This window comes from Protopterus annectens, chromosome 8.part0 (assembly GCF_019279795.1).
Source record: "Protopterus annectens isolate FY-2018-M chromosome 8.part0, PAN1.0, whole genome shotgun sequence".
Lineage (NCBI taxonomy): Eukaryota > Metazoa > Chordata > Ceratodontiformes > Protopteridae > Protopterus > Protopterus annectens.
Window position 1 is genome coordinate 1,482,586,499 of NC_056741.1, and position 23,886 is coordinate 1,482,610,384.

Genomic DNA, 23,886 nt, shown 5'->3' on the forward strand with positions numbered 1-23,886 from the left:
AGTCATGGGGCCCTAATGTTCGGTATATGCTTCCCTGAGGTACAGGCTACCACTGAGGGGACTTCCCTGCCTAGCTTTACAGACCACTGCATACCAAGTGCCGTTGTTGATCCACCAGCTGATACAGACCCCATCCATACGGGTGTCACTGTGACGGATATCGATATGAACATCATGGCCTCAACCTGCATGACACTTGGTATGAACATCACCTTTGCAGTACACCATCCACCCACTGGTTATCACATAGGTGTTAGTCCCCTACATACATGTCGCATTGTACGTGTATGTTGCACACACTCCTGTGATTACCACATTGCCACTGTGGCGTGGATATCCTTCTACATGTCCACACATGTCTGTACTGGGTGTGTAGCTGGTACATAGGCACCCATTGTACCTCTGAACACCGGACTTATACACACATCCATGGGTAGAACACCCCGCTTAGGGTGTACCTTACACAGCAGCTTTACATAACTCAACATTAAAACGCCATGACGTTTATTGAGCTACGACAGTTAAAGTTTGCGGCTGATGTACAGACACCACGCCTGTACACATTTGCAGACTACATACTCAGGGGTGACCACTGCTGCAAAGACAGGGCCCATATCTGCAAATATGTTAACGGATATACTCCACATACGCGACATAAACATTAGCCACTATGAGCATGATGATCATGGATATGTGCACACACGTGACAGTGTGTGGCATGTGCTTGGGGGTTGCATTCCCAGACTGGACACTCACCATGCTTTGGGACAAGTTTCCTATGTACATCACGCATGGACAGTCAGTAGCAGTGTTCATGTGATACCTCGCTTGGTGGATGGTGGACACATGTACGCCAGGGATCACTGCAGTGGCTGTACTGTGCAGAGATGCAGGTTACACATGGTACTTCTGTTCACAGGACACTACCCTAGAGAGGTGCCACCGGTGTGCACACTGTAGTTGTTGTTACACATAGACTTGCCAGACTGCATGGTACTCCACTATGAACCTGTGGAGCTATTACATGTCCTTTGTGCATGGTTACTGGAATAGCCCTTCCATTTAGATTAGCTGTCACACTATTACAATGTCCCGTGACTACAGGCCATAGGTATGCTGTTATTGTAAACGCCAATCATGTTCTTGTTTGTCTGTCACATCTCTTCTGCTATTCTAGTATGGGAGTAATGTTTGCATCCTTTGCAAATGCACAGAGTGGATTACATTATTTACTTCATCATAACATGTTTATACATAAATTAATTACATACTACTCACATCACTATACAATACCTTTGTTATGCATCATATGCCTGTTCTCCTTTGTAGCAGATCTGACATATCAATCTACTGTACTATACATTACACATGTTTTACATGGTATCCCATAATTCAAAGCATACTTGCACAGAGGGACCACCTTAGACATGTCATTGATGTTATATGCCCATACACATGCGTACTATTACAGTATATCCACATATGCTATCCCCGGCTATGGCACGTACTTATTGGACATACCCTGCCACTGACGGTGGGTCGTATGACATTGTTCTGTTTAAAGCTGTCATGTTGCATCCCTTGTGGTGTTTGTGCTGTTTACCTTGTGGCCCACTGCTGGACGCACAACTTCTACAAGCATTAGTACGATCAGCAAGACATCACTACATAAATACCATTCCCCACTTTATGCATGACAGACGCATGTAATTACTGCAAACCAGGTTATGCATACACTGACATAACTTAATACAGAACATACTATACATACAGTTAGTGTTCTACATACCTTGATATCGTTCCGGTATTTTGTCTCTATCTCGCTCTTCTGTATCACTCTTTAAACTGTTTTACGGTATGAGCATACAGTTTGCATATCTGGCAAGTCATCCTTATATACGTCAATACCTGCAACATGTGGTTTACTGCCGCCAATTGGTGTTCCGGTGTGACTAATTATGTGCACTTCAGCTGTGCACCTACTCCATTCGCCAATTACACGGCAACAGTGGGGTATAATTGAATTCTCCCCTTGGGCGTTGGCCATTTGCCCTGCCTTCGGGGAGACGGCCTGTATTGTGTTTTGTTGTGTGTAATTGCAACTGCTATGTGTTGAGCCAAGTGTATTTTGGAGTCATGCTCCCCGTGGATTGTGTGTGATGGCTTGAGTATGTGGTTCTACCAGTGACTGTACCTGTCATCCCACCCGTCTAATAACGGACTATTGCAAACACCTGTAACATCGCCGTTTGTTCTGTTATACGACGGATACAATTTTGCATGGCGCCTTTAAATGTGTCTCTCACAAGGTATGTTAATGGTTCAGCAGATGTAATTGACTAACTGGAAGTTTGTGCTGTGATTACGGTCTGTATTGCTATTGTTTCCAGTGTGGGGGATGTAGACAGGGGTACTTAGCATATATGGTTTTGTGGGGCTTGCATTTCTATGTAGTCCATATATATGTGTGTGGGCCCCTTCCCTAATTACAGTGCTATCACTTAATAGACTTCTGTTACGGGAATTTACTTTGGGCCATTGTTAATTGGTTTCTATATGGTATGAAGGTGAGGTTGATACTTCCATACCTCCGGATGTATGGCGATATGTGCAGGGATATTTCTAAATGACCGCTATCCCATGTATGTCTGTCCCAGATATTTGCAGTCATTGCAGTGGTGTTGGTGTCAGACCCTCTGTGACATGGCTTGCCACTTTTTCATATGGCCATAGTTGGACACTTGCGGGTCACACAGTGGTGTTTACAGGCTGACATATGGCCACGGTCAGTACACAGGATGGCCACACTTTTATCCTCATTACATACCAATTGTTCTTGGACCTTAACTACTTATCGGTTTGCATGTAACATTTCCGTTTCTTACATGCAGGCATGAGTATTTCCTGCAACTATTGCATAATATTTGGGACATACTAATGTCCTAAACTCTTGGACAGTTGCCCTTTGTAATGTTTCATGTCAAGACACACCTGCCCGGGGGGGGCTGTCCCTCCCAATGTGGGACAGGTGTTTACCGCATGCCTACGGCTAGCTATACCCCCACCTACCGTAATCATCTACCTCCGAGTTGCCACCTACAGACACACAATGCAGACACACACACACACACACACACACACTTTACAGTCACACGGGAACACACATGGCACCCTCAACACACATATACACAGGCTACGTGGATCGCACCGCCGGCAGCGGTGACTACATGTCCTTACTATCGTCATATTGCTCGCAGTTCTACTGTTCCAGTACTGTGTTCTTTCTATCTTTCAGCCTCCTGGTTACGTGTGTCGGTGTGTGACACGTTCCATAGTTGGCGGTATCCTATTTATTTGTACCTCAAAGGTGTTTTGAATGTCGTTGACCTATCTGTATATTTGCAGATGTCAGTGACCCCTTATATATTGACATATATCACACTATCACCCTTTCTATCTGTATTATATATGTGTAGATATATATATATATATATATATATATATATATATATATATATATATATATATATATATATATGTATATATATATATATATATATATATATATATATATATATATAGATATATATATATATATATATATATATATATATATATATATATATATATATATATATATATATATATATATATATATACATATCTCGGACAGGGGTGGTGACAGGCATGCTACGCCTTTCATTGTGTGTTTGTTAGTGTATACTGTGTTTCCTGGACTCCGCACATTTGTGTCTGTACCTGTCACATTACACACCTGCCATAGGTTAAGATTACCTCCCATCCCACTTTGCGAGGGACAGTCCCTCTTTGTGCAGTTGTGTCCTGCGAAATATTTGTGAACATAGCAAATGTCCTGCGACTTTGGGACAAACATATTCCCTATAGTTTATGTAATAGTTGCATAAAACACTTATTCTGTATCTGACCCACCTACATGTTACAGGACACAGAACACGTACCTGTGACCATTACTAGAATAAGCTTTTTATCTATGCAAAACACTGACGTTCTGGTTTTCATACTGGCCAGGTGTATGTGTCATCCTGCAGACATCTGGTGTATGTCCCACATTGGTCATTTGAAATGTGGCAACCCTATCATATGTACATCTTGCCTAGCAATAGTGTTGGGTGATTGTATACATGATTGCCTGTTCCACTCCTGGCAGTGGTCGTTTTACCCTTCAGAGCAGGCGCTATTTGTTCAGGGGTGACTAATGCTGGTTTCACCTGTTCTGTACATCATTGACCGTGATCTGCGCAGTGGTCGGTGAAGCTTAGCCCTGTTTTGCGCATATCTGTATAGTCGTATTTAAACATCACTTACCAGCTGTGGGCAACGCTTATTCCCGTTAACATGTGCTACACATATTCTGATGACCTGCATCTGGAATGCATTACCCGTGCCGTCGGGATTACGTTACATCCTTTGCGGGACATGGGACCGGGAACATGCACGACAGTCACTGCATGTACCACTTGGACATCTGGGGGTTGTACACGTATTATGTCATTTTGCATGTGAAGTACACTACAGCAGTTACTCCACACTACACTCACATGGATAACTCCGTTAGTTTACAAATTGATGAGTCCAGTTAATGGTATGTCCATGTGATGTTTACTGGCTGTACTCCGGCATTGGGTATGTATATCACAATTAGCTACACCCGATAATGTGCTACACCTTCATACTACCGTGGATGCAGCATGCTGGGGTGATGAATGCCTGTCATGGGTACATCCCCTGCCTTGACACAACATCCATGATTACATTTTGTGGAGCCCCTCAGTAATGCAGCGGGGAATCCGTGATGAGTGTGTGTAGGACAGTGCTTGTACACATGTGCTGCCGCGATTGCCTCTGCTCCAGTAAGCGTCAGTTGCTTACTCGATGTTGTGGCGACGGAAGTCACTGTTTGCCCTGTTTGGTGTTTTGCCTCCGACAATCGGGCATGTACCTACCAATGTACCTGAGAACCTATACACACAGCACTGACAGATGCTGATAGGTGCATCTACTGTTCAGGTGTTGACATTTCCATGTTCCAATGGCTGTTGCGTGTACAATGTTTGAGGGCTGCCTATGTAGGATTCCACAGTGGGCCACCTATACATCACAATTTACAGGTGGTCGTGTTTCTGTGCCATCCATTTTACTGTGTGTGCAGGTGGGGAGGGGTGTCAGTCCGTGGGAGTCTACACTGTCAAGGTATGTGCTATACGTTCCCTCTTTGCCAAGGCATAGGCATATTGGGCAAGCCTCCGTCTGCCTACTGGGGCTGGCACAGTGTGTCTGTGGTCTGGATCCCTCTGTGCCTGTGTTGGCCTTGGCAATTGCGGTGGGCTGTGAGGCCCTCCCCCATTTTGACCCTGCTGCAGCTGTTTCCGCAGGATCATATTATGTAGCTTGGCACATACTATGAAGATGTGGGCACACATGCCTGGAGAGTACTGCAAAGATCCACCAGATGTGTCCAAGCACCGGAACCGTGATTTCAGCATCCTGAACACATGCTCTATGATGATTCTGGTTTGTGCATGTGCCTCATTATGACATTGTTGCATTGGTGTGTGTGCATTTCTGATGGGGGTCATCATCCACGGCTCCAGTGCATAGCCAGCATCCCCCACAAGGTGGCCTTGTGAGATGTCCCCCCTGACAAATACCTGATACAGCTGTGAGGCATGCCAGATATGGGAGTCGTGGTAGCTTCCAGTTCTGCCAGCACACACATCCATGATAATGCCCTGGGCATTGCACATGACCTGGCAGTTGATGGAGTGGAATCCCTTGTGGTTTATGTAGCGCCTACCATACTCACCGGGTGGTGACTTGATTTGTATGTGCGTGCAGTCTATTGCACCCAGTACCTCCTGGTAGTTTGCCACACGGTGGAAGTGACGCATATTGCTGGCCAACTCCTCCTGAGTTCGGGGGAAGTATATATGCTCATTGGCATGTGGTAACATGGCATCCAGGAACTGGTGTAGTACCCTGGATGCCGATGCCTGTGAGATCCCCATTATATCTCCAGTTGGCCTTTCAAAGGTACCTGTGGCTAGTATTCGCAAGCTTACACATACCTTCGTGTCCACTGGAATGGGTTCCCCTCTGTTGTTTCTGGTTCTCAGGCATGGCCGGCACAGCTCTACTATTTGCTATAAGATGTCCCTGTCCACCCTGTAATGCTCTACTATCTCCAGATCATGTAGCCCCTGGTAGGTTACCCTTGGTCTGAACACTCTTCTCCTCCTCCGAGGTCTACGGTGGTTGTCAGCATCATCCTCCACAACACCATCAGTCTGTAACACATGCTGATGAATCACAGCTATGGCAGCTCCCAACATGTACATTTTAAAAGTTCCCCATCTGTTTACACCTATGGTGCAGTGTTTGGGAATACACAGGTGTGTATTGGGTGCTTTCACACTTTATACTGTTTTTCTGTGAACACTGATGATGTCATAGGGTGTGTATGTACGATCGTGGCTACAGGGTATCTTCTGTGTTTTATTAGCGGAACCACTATTGTGCTGCCTTTGGTGTTGCATTACATTTGGATGCCGTGAATTTACCTCCTGCCCTTCCATTTACATTTGTGCACGTTACACCTACCATTTGCAGGCATGCATCCGGCAGCCTGCTTTCATTTGTACTTTCCTAGACCTGGCTTATCTTGCGTAATGTGTGCTATTGCCGGTCTACTGTGAGTTTGCTTTGCTCTGCTATGACAGTTCTCCTATCTTTGCATTCCAAGTCCTCCCCTCCTTTCTTCGCAATCCTATGCCTCCCCTATCCTGTTTTACAGGTTTCTGCATGCAGGTTTGTCTACTGCCATCGACTGGCCACCGTGAGTTGATTGGTGTTAATTGCTCATTAGTACGCCAATTACCCTGCTTCGGCATTTCCTTCTTTTCTTCCCCTGACTTTCCTGTTTGTGCTATTGTTCGTGGCACGTGCATCCGCTTACCGGGTTTCGGGCACAATTTCATCCCTGTACACATGCGCTTTCGGGCACCATGTGTGCTCTCAACTAAACGGTTCTATACCTTCCTCCCCACACCTGTCCTGCAGCTTTGCTTAGCAACAGCCAGGCCAGATTTGCATTGCTCCAATGTGCTTACTGATACGGTGGCACACTCCTCTGCTGATGTCATGTATCACCTCTGATAGACTCCTCGGTGTTATAGCGCTGCACCGTCAAGTACATCCTTAATCCGGTGGGACGTTTGCAATTCAGTATTACCTGCCTCATTTGCATGGCATTGACTACTAATTCATAGTTACAGTGCCGAACACTGTCGCGGGCGCTTTTGCTTGTGGTGAGCCATGCCTACCATTGCGTATTATGGTAAAATCCTGATTTGTCTTACATTGCAATTTTATGACATTTGTATATATTTCCTTTGTATTCCTGTTTGTGCACACATGCCCTGCGGTTGTACTGTGTGTTACTGTGGACATGACATTAAATGTTGTTTTTTAGGTGCTGTGCATCTTTTCTTGTGCCATTGGCTGTGTATTTAGCCATTGGCATATGTTAACTTTGTAATACATGAGTCTGGTCCGCTTCCATAACTCTGATGTTCTGTTTGGGAAAATGTAAACCATGTTTTTTGGTTTACATTTCCATGGGCTTGCGCTATTCCTGCACCACTTCGTGAATCACTGCATGCCTTCATTAGCATGGTGCGACACTGCACATGGGGTGATTTGCATACCTATGCCGAGGGCTGCGTAGATCTGGCGTATGCCGGTAGTGCACGTGGAGTTGGTTCGTACCTGAATCGCTCGGCGGACATATTTGGCATTATCCCGCATACAGGATATGGTGCAGGCTTCATGAATCCGGGGGACTATTTATATCTAAACTGACTATATTCATGTTATTTTTCAATGATTAATGGAATCAATTTTATATATGATTGTTTTAATGTTATCATATGTATTTCTGTCTTTCATAAAGCCAGTTTGATCTTCATTTATTAATAATGGAAATAGTTGATTGATCCTAGCTCTATGTAGTGCCATAAACATTTTAAAATCAACATTTAGTAAAGATATAGGTCTGTAAGATGAACATTCCTTTGCAATTTTATCTGGTTTCAAAATAGGTGATATTATTGTATATTTCTAAGAAGAGGAATATTTTTGGTTTCCTTTACTACTGCAAACACTTTAAATATTAATGCCAGAGTTTCTTTGTTTAATAATTTGAACATTTCTGGGATCATATTATCTATGCCTGGTGTTTTGTTTGGCTTTAAATTCTTAATTTGGGATTTAAGTTCAGTCATAGTTATTTGTTTGTCTATTAAGTTTCTATGATTATCTGTTAGTTTGGTTTTGATATATTTTCTAAAGAAATACTAACATGTTTTGAGGTTCTGTGATTTCCTTTTGTGTATTAACTTTAGGAAAGTATAATTTAAATGCTTCTAGTATCCCTTCTAAGTCCAATACTTTATTTCTGGTATCTGGAATATATATTTCCTTTATGTGATTATCTTTTATGATCATTTTAGTGTTTTTTGCTATTCATTTCTGATGTCTGGGGTTCATCAATAATTACATAGTTTGAACTTCTCTAAATTTATCATTGTCCTATGATGTAGCGTCTTTAAATATTTTTTATTCATGTCATCTAATTCACTTCTTAGCTTCGTCTTTCCCTTCTGAATATCTAGCTTTAGTGTATCAATTCTTGCTTGGAATTTCAGTAAGTCTTTGTCCCATTGCATTTTCTTGGTTTTAAACTATGTTAATGCTTTACCATATAAATATGACTTCAAAGAGTCCCAACTATATATATCTCTGACATGTCTTCTGTAAGATTTATGTCTAAAAATGTTTGTATCACTTTAACATAAAAATTTCTTAACATCCTTTAAGTTTGTTATGTATGAAGGAATTCTAGTTACAGTTACTCTTTGTTTTGTATTTAAATCTCAATCAAAAGTAATTCCATTATGGTATGACAATGGGCATGTGACAACTTTGATGTTATCCAACCTTGTAGTTAGATCTCTTGATATGTACACTGTATCTGTTCTTGAATGTGTGCTATGTCAATAAGAGTAATGTGTAAAGAATAATGTATTAGGATCAGCATATTCATTAATGTCTGTGATATTAGAAGTTTCAATAAAATCAGATAACACCTTAGAAATTGTTCTTTTCTTTCGTGTGTTTTTAGCATCAGTGTCCTCATTATTCATTATACAATTAAAGTCTCCTGCTATGATTATTTTCCCTTCAACATGGTGTACAATGTCTTCTAAATGCTGCTTGGCTACTTTGACACCTAATCCAGGTATCCAATAAATGTTTACTAGAGTATATATTTTCTCATTTATGGATATAATTACTAAACAGAACATCCCTGTTTTATCATAATATGTATATACAATTTTTGGCATTAAGATTGAGTTTTTCCATAAGACTGCTACTCCTCTCTTATTTTGCTTATAGTCTGAACTTACTAAAAGTGTATAGTTATTTGTGTTAATGTTATTTATGTCTTCTTGTATAAGGTGTGTTTCCAGCTAAAAAAAAATTCTGTGCATTAAACATCTTCAAATATTTAAAGAGACTTCCCTTTTTACAATTACTGTTCAGACCTTTTACATTAATGGAAATACATTTCATAGTACATTTCATAGTTAAATTATTTCCACTCAAACTGCTAGTGAAGTGTATATATTTTAACTAATAAGCACACAGATTTAACTAAAGAGAATAACTTATTTTCATTTGATGTAGCAAAGTAGTTGCAACTCACATATACCCAATAAAAAATAATTAAACAATAAAACCTTAAAGATTGTGGCAAAAAACGAAGTATGGGAAAACAAACGCCAGTTTGAATTGACTAGACATTCAAGCATACCCTCTAACACCCTCTCCAAGAATAATTTCTCAACCCAATTATCTAAACATTTTGTCTAACAGAAAGAAGCTTGGTATGTCTTATATTCTGCTCATATAATACATTTTTCATAAAATTTGATTTTAAATCCAAGGAAAAACATTTAACATAACCATATTACTATATTAAGCATATTAATTTGATGTTAAAATAATGCAAGTTACAGTGACTTTGTATGTTTGCTTATAATATACAACAGTTATCCATTAGTCACACTCCTTTTGATGAGAATTGATTAATATTTGTCATTCAGATTGATCTAACTAATCAGTAAACCAGTTCAGATTTATAAAATTGCATAATTTCATCACTCTAATTAAACCCAGTGAAGCTGCTGCTATTATATTGTGTAGTAACACAGTCTGCCTCTCATCAATCTCTTTATTATATATGATCTAATTACAATAATTTGCTATCTGTTTGCATTAAAATCAAATAAAGTTTGCCTCTTTAATAATTTCACTAAATAACTTGTTACTAAATCTCTCATTGCTTTTACTTTAATTCAGATTGTATGCTTTTGCATGTTATTAGGTAAACAGCCCTTTAAGAAGCTGAGAAATTCAAACAGCTCATTGTTGACTTTTAACCCGAGTGCTTACATCATGTCTGAGCTTTTACTTTAATTTTCAAGCACTCTCATATTTGCAAATGTATTTCCAGCTTTTAAATATGGTAATAATGGAAAAAAAACATCTTGGGAACAAGAAAACAAGCTTTTCAGGTCTTGACCTCAACAGGAAGCTGAGAAACAAGTAAGAAGTAAGCAATTTGAGTGCTTCTAAATGGGTCTATATTAAAAGACCGAAGAGTTGTTTCAGTAAACACCTCTTGGTCAACACGTAATGAGCGAACGCACTAAAGCGCGAACACTGAAAACAGCAATTTCTTTCCCTGGGAAAGAAATTGCTTGGCCATCCCCATGTGTTCACCCCTTTCCTCACTGTAGTGCAATCTCGGAGTTGGTATATTTAGTTAGGGAGGGTGTGGGGGTGTGGGGGTGAAGCCCCCCACGTTGTTATGTTTTAAAGTGTGTGTGTGTTTGTGCTAGTGGTTTCTTTCCTAGGGAAATAAACCGCTGTTTTGAGCATTCACGCTTTAGTACATTCGCTCATTATGTGTCGACCAAGAGGTGTTCGCTGAAACACCGCTTCTGTCTTTTAATATAGACCCCTTCTAAACATGTCCCATACTCATGGAATGCTTGAGAGCTTTCCCTCCTTCTAAATGCCTTTTTGTAAAGCCCAAACATGTCTCTGTTGTTAGAATCAAGTTTATATTTACCTGAGACAAGTTTTATTTTAACCATAATAAACCTTGTTCATTCCATATAAAAAGAAAGAAAAAAACATTTATTTTCATGTTTAAGCATGTACTAACCATTAAATCAGTTATGCCATGAAACATTGATAGACAAACATTAAAAAAAACAGGTACATATCTTCTCTTTCTTAAAGTTTGGAACGTATTAAGAAATCTATATTTAAAGTGGATGTTCAAATAAACATTTTAAATGTCCATTTAAGTGCCTTTTTAAGCTGTAAATAACTCTCTGTGTCTACACTGCACAGAAAAAGATGCAGTATGATGTGTTACTTAAAAGTTTTCATTTTCCTTAAGCTTCTTTTTCTCCTTTCTTTTTTAAAAGTAACTTGTCTGAGAATATGGCACTAAAACACTCTAACAAAAGGTATAAGGAGATAAAGCATTGTTCTGTTCATGCATTATGCTATTGTTATTTACTTTACATTGACAGATATTAGTTATATGCAGATTTGTTCAAGCATTACCAAGTTAAGTTAGTAACCTAGAAATTTAATAAACAAGAATAAAATGTTTTATCCTTTTTTCCTTTTGAGTTGTAGTGTTTTAGTTAAAATACATTATTTATGTTGTACATTTCAGGGAACTTCATAGATCTGGCATCTGAATTAAGTGTGGTTCCCTTTAGATAATTTGTGTGTGGTATAAAAGGAAAAATATGTAAAATAATTATTTAAAGGTCAATTGTCATTTAGTGTCTTTTTTCTTTTTGTCTGCTTTTTTCCATTCATTCCTCTCTGCTTGGTGTTTTAGGGTAAAACCTGTCCAATCCATTTCTTCTGTTTGATTTAAAGTTTTGTTAGATGTTAAAAAAGATACAGCTGCATCCAAGGTGTCAAAAGTCTTTGCTCCATCTGAGAAAAAGATTTTTAGTCTCTCAGGAAACAGTAAATGAACCTTGAACTGTCTCTTCTTCAATTGTTTTATTAAAGGTAAACATTCCTTTCTTTTAGAGTTTATATCTGGTGAGTAACAATTGTCAAACTTTATTAAATTATCTTGGTATTTGACAGGAGAGATTGACCACATAACTTTTAGCACAAGTTCTTTGTCCTGAGAAGATATAAATCTTAGTATTATTGATGTTGGACTATTATTTTCTTTGCTGGAAGATTCAGGAACTGCCAGTGACCTATGGGCTCTTTCAATTCCATAAGAAAAAGACTCTTTCCTTGTAGTCCATAAATATGCAAGTTGTTTCTCCTTGACCTGTTTTCTAGGTCATCTAATTTTTTTGTTAGAAAAGTATTTCATTTTGAGAGAGACTCAAGCTGATGTTCTCATTCCATGAATCTACCTTCCATGTCATTTAATGTTTCTTCTATGTCAGAAATCTGAGTTTATGTTGCACTATTAATTCTTGTAACTGCTCCATTTGTTTTGTGCATTTTTCTTTAAAAGGGTCAAGTTGTTTGCCTTATTTTGTCAAACTTCAAAGATAAATCCTGCATGGTAGATAATAAAGTTTGTAGTTCCTTCTTCATTGTCTGGTCCTGTGAAGTGTTCTATGGATAACTCATTCTGTGAAGAAATATGAGCCCTTTCTGCTTGTATTTTGAAAAATCATAGAATTTAAACAAAATAATCCAATTTGGACTTCCAAAGACTGTAGTGAAAGTTACTGGTTAAGTTTAATAAGTTTAGGAGTTTTGTTTTTTTTTTATTTTTTTTTGTCAGAAGTATAACTTAGATAAGAGAGCTGAAAAAGTGTTGTCAAACTATCAGTATCCTGTCCATGCCCACCGATGTTGGTGTTATTTTGAAGGACCTCCCTGTTGTCAAGTTAGTTGTAGTTATATATCAGATGACACTTGTAACTGTATATAACAAATATATTCAAAAATAACATGAAGAAGTAACAGCCTTGCAGCTTAAATTCATTCATTCAGTCATTGGTGTCACAGAGTCAACAGACTAGTTTCAGACAGCATACATCAGTCACTCAGAAGATGCACAGTGAGTGAAATATATAATTAAAGTACAATAGTATTTGCCCTTTGTTGTTGATGGTTATTTGCTGTACCTCCTCTGACATTTTCCATCACACCCATAATTTTTTTTTATTGACCATGGTATGTACAGCATTTAATTACAGCATTTCTATCACATACGCAGAATGTCTGTGTGTTGGTTTAGATAGACTCTGGCTCTTTTATGCACATACATCTCAACATGGCCTTTAATCTTGTTTGACATGTTTATAAACTTTGCCCAAAAAATCTCCCATTCATTTCACTCGTGGATTTTACATCTGTGTACATTTTTTCTTGTCCCTTAAAATAATGAACTGTTAGTATAGAGACAACAACAGTTTATAAAAACTACTGGCATTATTGCTGTATTTCATAACAAGTTTCTAGCAAAAAAAATGCAATATGATGGAGGAGATCAGACAAGCTGTTGATATGAATTCATGAGCTACCAACACTCAAAAGAAATGGTAGTGTTCTTAATTACAAAATACTAAAAGGTAAAACTCTGCATAACCAGCCAGCAGAACTAGATTTTTAAAGTTCATAAATTAATCTGACAAAAGCTAGTAATTTTATTTCCTATTTTAAATAAATTATCATGTTGTGGGTCTATATTAGGCATGTATGCAGATGGCAAGATGCCAGATTATAGTATATTATATGTAATTGTATTTTTACCTGAGTACATTATGCTATTTGTCTGTCTTATTTAATTACTTCCTAATCCGTAGTGTCTTAGTCTGATAGTGGAGCTTTTCTCCTCGGGCCTCTGCTGAAAATGGACATGTATCCAGCCAGACTAGCCCGGTTAACAAATGTAAAATAAAATAAAATAAAATAAAATAAAATAAATAGTACTTGTGCCTTTGCCACAATTAGTGTCTGACACATTGAAAGTTTGTTACAGAGTTATATAGGATTAGAAGGTTTAGCATTTGATCTCCTGTCACAGAGAGTATGGGTTTCAAAACCTTGTGGCTTGCTTTCTGGTGAAAGTCACCACCACACTGTGTATGCAAAAAAAGTATTAGTGTCACATGCCTGAGGCTATGCTATGACATGCAAGTCATTGCAAAATTAACCTGGAGGGATATCAATGGTTTAAAAGAGTTAACTACAGAATGACAAACTCCTTCTACTTTGGAACCTTATTTTTGTGTGGGGATCAAGTTACCTGCTAGCCAACAAGATTGAAAACAACATTATAGAAAGGAAATCTACATGTGAAGGGTCATGTTTGTCATCAATGACACAAGACTTTAAATAGTATATAGGGATCATTTGGTAGTTAATGGGGTCTGCTAGCAGAAGTAGAACTAGAAACTCAGTAAAATATAAATATGTGCTGTACTGACCACATCATTTGCAAATACCTCAAAACATTTACCTCCCAGACAAAGCAGAAATTAATTTTGAAAAGGCACCAAATTAGGAACATTTTTTATATGCTGGTACTATAAACGTACAGCTTATGAAAATAATTTCCAGTTTTAGCAGCAACAGAAAACAAGTTTTAAGAAAACATTAGTGGTATACCTCCCAAATCTGTATAAGATAGTTACAGATTTATTTCAGTCTCCTACAATACAGATTTTTAATAAATGTTGCATCAAACCGATGGGAAGGAGTGTAAAACATGCAACTTACTTCTAAGTAAACAACCCATGGCATGACCAGCGTTGCCACCAGGAGGTCTGCAACTGCAAGACTGACAATCAGGTAATTAGTTGTGGTCTGAAGTGCCTTTTCCCTCGACACAGCCATGCAAACCAGCACATTGCCAAACACAATGACAAATATAAGCAGCGTGAGCAGCATTGCATAATAGTTGTAAGGGTGCTTCTGTCCAGATACCGTCCCATTAAAGTAATCTGTCCAGTTTCCATCATAAGAGTCATTGTTATACAAAAGCATAATCATGGAATCCACAGATGGTGCCACTGTAAGATCCCAGCTCTTTTCTAAAACAGAAAAAAATGAAATAAGTGATTAAAATATAACTTCAGTAAGCAATTTTGAAAAATAAAACTAGCAGTAGCCTTCAGTCTTTTTTGCATTGTATGAGTAACTGCAAAGGCATGTTCCCTCTCATGGCTTAAATGATACAGAACATTGTTAGATTTAGAACATTATGATTCATACAATAAGTGAAAAAGATGCTACAACACAGAGCCCTGGGTTTGATTCTTAAGACCTCCATTTACATATTCAGAGATTCTAATCTATGTAGGTAATTTAACCAGACAGTTATCACTTCACACCCGAAAACAACAGTTATTATGCCTTGTTGGTATGGTTTTATTAGCTAAAGCTAAAGTGTTAGTTAATGAAAACTTAAAAAAAGAAAAACTACTGATTTGTAGGATTTGTTGTGTCACCATAGCCCCAGCAGAAATAACTTTAACATTAACAAGCTACATACATTTTGTACCTGTTAATGAACTATAGAAAGTGCATGTATATGCTTTGTTTGTTTGTGTCTTTTGGCTTTTCTCGGTTAGGGGTCGCCACAGCGGAACTCCGGTCCACTAATGATTGGCAGTAGAGTTTTTTACATGCTGGCTTGCCGGGCCTAACGCACAACCTTCAACGAAGGAACGCCCATTCACGCATGTCACCACACAGAAGACGCTCTAACTGAGAATCGAACGGGCAACATCTAACTGTGAGGCGACAACGCTACTGCAGCATAATAGATTCTAAACACACATTGATACTTTTGTGAATCTTAAAGGTCTGTTAAGAATAATTAAGAAAATGCTGTATTTTTCTTTAATTTCTGAGTTTCTTTTATGGTCATAACCTATGTTTAAGTGGCAGTTTTCCTTCTGCAGTAATTTAACTTGTATTTTCTGAGAAAAAAATCTCTAGGAATTTGAATCTGTATGGTCAGTCATGCTTAAATAAAATGTTAATAAGGAAAACATGGCACATTCATTGTAAAATGTCAGTTACTGAGATGCACAATACATAAACGGAACTGAATACATGATGTAACAAAACTATATATTTATGCTCATGGAATTAATTAAAATAGGGAAAAATGTTGCAAGCAAATTTTTGTATCGAGTATCTGAAGCCAAGGTGCAGAGAAAGGAGAATTATAGAAGAACATTTTATGTTTAGAGATGACATTATTTTAAGGCAGTATTACAGCACTAAAAGTTTTTCTGTAAAGCAATAAAACATATTTATATCCAGTTCAATATGACTAGTCAAAACTGTTCAATTTATCATAGGAAATACATATTGAGTAATGTTATATTTCTTCTGGAATGTATAAAAAGAAAATCACATTTACATATAAATATTAATATGCAGTTATCTGTTCATGAAATAATTTTTTCCCTTGAGAGTGGAAACAGCTCCTATTGTACAGAAGGTATCATAGGCAATCCATTCAAGCTGTGTTAGCACCCTGCCTGTTGCAAATTTTCTTGTGCATTTTATTTAAGATTGGCCTTCGTTTTTGACATTGCCTTTCTTTTGACTTTGTATAAATGCAGCTTCATCTCTTCCCCGCGCAAAATGGACTCAGTGGTCTTACACTTAAGATTTGTGAGTGTGTGTGTGTGTGTGTGTGTGTGTGTGTGTGTGTGTGTGTGTGTGTGTGTGTGTGTGTGTATGGTAACAGACTATTATCAATTGTGACACACAACTTTTGGCATAGATCACCAGTTTCTCTATGGGACTCCACTATCAAGCCTAGTTTTAAACACTATCTACAAACTTTTTTCTTGAAATAGTTAACACTGATATGTATTGAACATGTCCCTCTTTGCTTCAAAGACAGTCAGCAATTGATTTCTATTTTTCTATTTCTATTTTTATTTTGATTCTATTTTTTTCATCTCCTCCTATTATCTTATCTCTCTCTCACTTGTTTGTGTAGTTGAGACTTGTTATTCATAGCTTTGTCATTTATTTTTTCTGAAATGTGAGCATATCCTGGATTTTCAGAAAAGCATGCTGTTTAAATAAAACACAACTTATCTTCTCTTCACATCCTTTAGTCATTCCAGCTTTCTCATTCCTAAGTTTAATTTTCTGAAAGATTCGGTAAAGAGGTTCCACAGTGTCATCCATGCAGTACAGATGAGGTATATTTTTAATGTAGTACACATTTGTTTTTGCAACTATTAGTGGTGAATAATGTAGCACTGATTTATTATGGGAAAAAGTGCTTGGCATTATGCCATTTGTCTTTTTTTTCCCTGCAGGCTACTGATGCTCAAGCAATTTGTCCTGAAGCATTGATAGGGAAGCTGGAATCCAAACATGGTGTCATGATGCCACTGAGTTACAAAAGGTTTACAGCACCATGGTGATTAGTTAGCAAGTAAATTATGTGACAGGAGGCTCCATTAACAGCCTATTTCCATGTCTCTAAGGTGTACCATGGGGCAGCAGTGATGCTCTATAGTGCCAAAGGTGGGATTTGGGTAGTTCCTATGGAAAACAAGGGCTGATTTCAGCAATCAGGATACGGGATGAGAATCTCTAGTCAATGATCATGCAGTTCTGGAAATGAGAGGTACGAGTTTGGTGCTCCAAGATAATGAGCAATTACTGCATTATTATAATGGGAGATGGGAAGATTTATCTGAGTCAAAATGTTTTAAGAGAAGACATGGGAGACCTAGACAACATGCATTTATGATACGATTAAAACAGGTGGCACCCAAGGCAGTAAACACTATATTATGCATCATGAAGAGGGGAAGGGGGCCTCCAGACATGAGCTTTAATGTACATTTACTTGAGACCTACATACTGGCTGGTGTGCCATCATGACGAGATGACATGTGGGCTCAGATGGACTACACATCTGAGCAACCTGCTATGGTACAATGAAAAAAAGTAATTTATTCATCATAACAGTAGGTGACACTGATAAAGCTCACAGCAGATGTACATGACATACCATAACAAAAATTACTCGGTGAATGAAACTGCCACAAAACCAGCCCAGTTTCAACAAAATTAAATAACTGCGCGTTTTTATATATAAATATAATACAATATATGTTTTATGCTAAGGTAGCATATTAACTTCACCCATTTTCAAATACAGCCATAAGCTAATTCATACACCGTTGTTCTCCATGAAAGAATTGTCTCACTTGTCATACCTCATTAAAGTTCAGCACATAAAATAATAGAATTCATCTTAGCAAAAGGTGCAGAAAAATATTTCTTTTGCAAGCTATTCCCAGATGATTTCTTAGAAAATTTCATTCCTTCCTTCTAAAGGTACTCCATGCATACAAGTGTAATATAGATTGATGGTTTTCATCTCTTATCTCTGATTTGCAGTCAGGGGATCAGTAAATGGAAAAAAATGTCTGCCCGGTTTGATTTTGAGAGGCTATATGAAATGTGATGTTTTTAAAGAAAATAGGGAGCTTCTTAAGATGTTCTTTCAATGGAACTATTGCAGCTTGGCAATCAACTTCACCTTGGAAGTTTAATAATCTCACAACTTCATTATTTCTTTGTAAAAAAATTCTACTTACAGAAAAACAAAATAAAATAATAGTGACCATGTTTAGAAAACTACTTTCTATTGAGCAGTAATGATCTTTTGGAATACTGCCTGAAATTTATACTGGAAGTTTAAATGATTTTGAAACAAGTACATCGAAGTTTAAATAAATTAGATTGTGTATAGTGTGTGCCACAATTTATGCATATGAAATACCATGCTGCTAGGTAAAGTAAGTTAATATGTCATAAATCATTAAAGCAGAAAAAGGTTTCCTACAAAGTATTCTATCAGCAGTCATAGACTATGAGGAAACTAAAATTACTGATATTATATATAATTTATTTATTTTATTTAACATTTGTTTACCAGGAAAGTCTGACTTGGAATGAAGCCAAATTTCAGCAGAGGCCCGGGGAGAATTTGAATTTATATATTATCTTCAACATTGCCAGTCAAAATAATTTGCTCTGGTATGTTTTTCATGATCCTTTTACTACAGTTTGTTCATTTCTGGAGCAATTTAAGAACACTGAAATACACTTTCTAAATGAAATTGTAAGAGTTTGTGAAATGCCTCAGTTCTGGCAACATTTTAGCAGGCAGCTCTAAAGTCTTGCATGGATATAGCTTCCGAGAGTCAGCTATCAGATTTTATACTGGGCTTTAAGAATCTTTAATCATCCCCAGTGTAATGTACTTTCATTACAATTAGTTTAAGGTGAATTTGCTAGCTGAGAATGGCAAATAAATTTCCAACTGCACAATCTCACTGGTTGAAATGTTTTACTTAGCATATTCCATTGCTGTTCATTTCAGAGTTTGTTGTAGAATGTCAGAGTAGTTGTGAACACTTTCCAAACCTGTAATGGTTCTATATTAAAGCATTTTCACTGACCTTGCTTGAATAATGTACAATGCTCTGGTTAGCCACATGTCATTCTGATAATACCATAAATAATATGTGTTGAAGTTTACCTTCAACTGCCAAAACCAAAACAATCTAGTCAGTCTAGAAGTGTTAGCTTTTTGTGAAATACAGTCTTACTATATACCACTGTTACTATCAGTAATGACTTACTAGGGTATCTCACAACTTTTTCTGATTTTTTAACAGCTTTTTAGAAAACAAAGAAATTCAAGATGGCATTTGGATTTTATCTTAAATCCCATCAGTTTAATGCTGTTAAACTACTACTTATGATTTAATGTTGCTTTTATGGGGTATTATTTAATTAGTATATTCTAAATAGCAGAAAGAAAAGATGTATGAAAAAGAGAAACCTCTTGCACATAAATAAAAAGGTTGGTTCAAAAAGCAAATTATAATGTATCCTATTGGAGGAAGGGGCACCACTGCACCTCCCACACTTTTGTGGTCTCACTTCATTCTCATTGTGAAGACAATAATGGCAGGTCAAGAAGGATTTAAAGTCTCAACTCCAGAGGCAAAATATGATGAATGAGGTGGGAAAGGTATTCTATGGTTGGTTTCTTTGTATAGAAAGTAAGTTAAGTATCACGGATTATCAACTGAGGTAATCACAAAAAGATGGATCTTGGATTGGGCTGTCAAATTTTCTTCGCTAGTATGTGTCTCTAATGAAGGTAGAAAAGGCTGTTCTTCACATCATTATAACAGAAAAAAAGGCTTGACAAAAGAAATGGAATGATGTGAAAGCATCTGGTGCTCATCATAAGGACTGTTGTTACAGTGAAATACCCAATATACTATAAGCTATAGGTGAACTGTGCTTCTTTCAGCCCTTTCCAGTCTAACATTAAATGCAGCTGGATAGCCACAAACAAGAACTGCTCTCTTTCATAAACTGAAACATCAGTGGGAAACCCACCTCCAAAAGGAAAACATAGCTTGCACCAGCCTTATTCATTTTTTACTCAAGAATGAATAATTGCTTGTTCACCTGAAGTCATAGGTTTCTTCTTCACGAATATGAGGTGCACTAAGAATCAGTGTGAGAGGCTTTTTTAAATTGTTCTCTATTAGTTCTATTCTGTTTTGTCTTGAATTTTATGATGTTTTTAATGGTGGACTATGGCATCCCTAAGAAAAAAATCATCAACAAAGAATGCCTGCAGGAGACAAATTTTTCAAAGACTACTATTTGAAGTGTCATTCCTGTCTTGCTAAAGATCACCATAACTTGTGAACAATGTAAAATCTTAATAAATGCTGCTATGCAAGGATCAAGCTCACAGTAGTTATGGAGCATTTGAAATCCTTTTGTTGGGATAAGGGAAGTCCAGCAGTGGGGGTTGATGTAATGGTTAAGGTCACTAACTTGCAAACATAAGGTACAGGGTTTGATTCTAACCTTTGACAGAAATTGATTAGGCTTAAATGGCTCATAAGAACAGCTAGTTTAATATTTTATCTATCTATCTATCTATCTATCTATCTATCTATCTATCTACAAAGGCAAATAATGACCCAGACAAATTAGAGGCACTGACATATATAAAAACTCAGAAAGTAGTTATTAATGATTACTTGTGAGATGGAGGAGTGGGCTCTGAGACTCCATCAGTCTTTACTAGTAGGATGATAGCTACGGAAAGCTGCCCAAACAGTACCCTCTCTTTAACCTGTTTCATTTTTGCTTCATTTGCAAATAACAGCTCTCTACTTTATAAATTGTTGGTGACCGTTTATTAAAAAATTGTAAATTAAGTGAATCCAACTAGTAATACATGTAAAAACAAATAAATGTATAAAATTAAGCGCTTTTCGTCTTCTTAATGTGAAGACTTCCTCAGCCAAACTGTTTTCTCCTAGTATTCCTCTATATGTAACTTCCTGTTAAATCACATGGTTCTATCAATTAATTCATACACTGTTTTAAGTTTGTTGCAAGTTACAAACTGCTGACAATTATAGTATAGCATTTGCCAGCATATTTATACTTGCATACCTTTAAAAATGCATGCATGCCCACATATTCGAATCTTGTTTGATCTCCGACACTTTACTTTAAAATGTTACAATCTGCTAACAGTTATTTTTGTAGCATTTACTAAACATGTTACTTTATTATTCTTGCATACCCTTAAAGTGATACATACACTCACTCTACTTCGAAACTTTTAAAGTGAATCCAACTAATTGAAACAAATTAAAACAAATAAATATGTAAAACTGGATCACCTACACTACTTTGGTACAAATGACACAATCTATATTCTACCTACAGTTCATTCAAGGGCCATTTGATAAAAAACAGTCCAACTAGTGAAAGTTCTAAATTGCGAATGTTACTGTATTCATTAATTGTACTTACATACCTAAACACAATGTTTTGTACATACTCATAGATACTAGTCAGTTTTTGTCCTAACCAACACCAGAGTATAATATTTTGTATTTTATATTTACTTTACATTAATTGCTCCTATTTAAGTTCTTTAATCTCAGAATGCATAAAATGGAATAAATTTAATTTATGCCTCGATATACAAAGGCATTTATACTTAGTTGCCACACTAGTTCTAGCCTTCCTAACAAAAGGCTGTCAGGTCCACCTCTTCCATCTGATTTAATTTGATCTATAACTCGGAACTTGAATATATGTTCTGGGTGTTCTGTTATGTGTCTTGCCAGGGCATTCTCTGGCTTCTTATGCTAATACTGTACAGATGCTCATATAGTCTTTCCTTCAGTGTCCTAATGGTTTTCCCTATATAAAATACATGGCATTGTTGACATTTAGCTAAGTACACTGTCATTTTGGACTGACAGTTGAATTTGTCTCTAGTATTGTATTTTTTGCTTCGGATATAGAATGTCTGTCCAATTTCCATATGTTTGCAAAAGTTACACATCAAACATTTTGTCATTCCTGGATTCCTAATGAAGCTGTAATGCTGATTCTCAAAGATGTTTTTAATGTTTTTTCCCCTCTTAAATATAATATGGGGAAGTTTAACAAGTTTTTTTCCAACAAAGGGGTCATTCTCTAGAATTTCCCAGTTCTTATATAGGATGTTCCTTAACTCCCACGCATTGATACTGTATGGCGTGATAAAACTGTAACTTATGTAGTTGTGTTCTCTGGTGGTGTCCCTATTTTCTGATGTTTCATTACTTATACCGTTATCTTCTTGTTCAATGCATAAGATGGGTCTGTATATCCCCCTGTTTCTCTTGTTATAAATGTCATTAATCAAGTTACCCACAAACTCTTGTGGGTAGCCTCTATTGAGGAACATTGTTTCAAGCTTTTGACATTCAATCTGAAAATCGGTTTCAAGACTAACCATTCTAGCAGCTCTTACCAGCTGTCCCTTCACCACTGATCTTTTTTGGTGAAATGGGTGGCAGCTGGTAAAATGTAATAAGCTGTTGGAATATGTTTCCTTTCTAAAGATAGTGCTAACATATCTATTGTTCCTACTATCTTTTCTTAACTCAATGTCCAAAAATGAAATTTTGTTTTCTCCATAACTTGATGTAAAACTTAAAAAGTTTGTGGTGTTATTGAAATAGTAAAGTAAATCTGTAGCATTTCTTTCATCACCCTTTAGTATGACAAAAATGTCATCAAGAATCTTGTGTAAAAATGTAATTGTTCTTTGACATAAGGTTTGATCCTAACATATTCATCTTCCCAATGTGCCATAACTAAGTTAGATAAAACTCGCACTGAGTGGAGACCCCATGGCGACTCCTACTTTTTGCAAGTAGAAGGCATTATCAAACATAATAAAATTGTTGGATAAAATAATGTCCAATAATTCCTCTACCAAGCTGATTTCCTCACTAGGGGCTCCTAAGTTTTTAATTTACTAGAGACCCATTCTACCCCATCTTGGTGGGGAATAGATGTATACAAACCTTTTACATCAATTGTCATGAATTTAAATTCATTTTTAAATTCCAATTGGTTAATTTCTCTCAGGAATGACCATGAGTCTTTAAAAATTTGGCTCTCATACTAGAGTCTACTACCTTGGTGCAACTATAGGTGATACTATTACGTGCATCTGCAAGTGGCCTCATAGGGAAATTCTCTATATTTTTGTGGACTTTCAGTACACCACATAGAAGTGGAATATTTGGCGCCATCATGGTCATATAGTTATATATGTCCAAATCAATCTTAGCTTCTATGAACAAATCATTTATGTATGCTTTA

The 23,886-nt window shown here is 37.2% G+C and overlaps 1 protein-coding gene across 1 annotated transcript in view; it reads right to left on the reverse strand.

The window, feature by feature from the left end:
• The window catches only part of DRD2 (dopamine receptor D2), a 1,643,650-nt gene that overhangs the window by 718,549 nt on the left and 901,215 nt on the right, over positions 1 to 23,886 (reverse strand). The window contains exon 3 of the mRNA XM_044081065.1: positions 14,896 to 15,209. Within this exon, the coding sequence (XP_043937000.1) occupies positions 14,896 to 15,209 (314 nt within the window). The remainder of the gene's footprint in view (positions 1 to 14,895; positions 15,210 to 23,886) is intronic.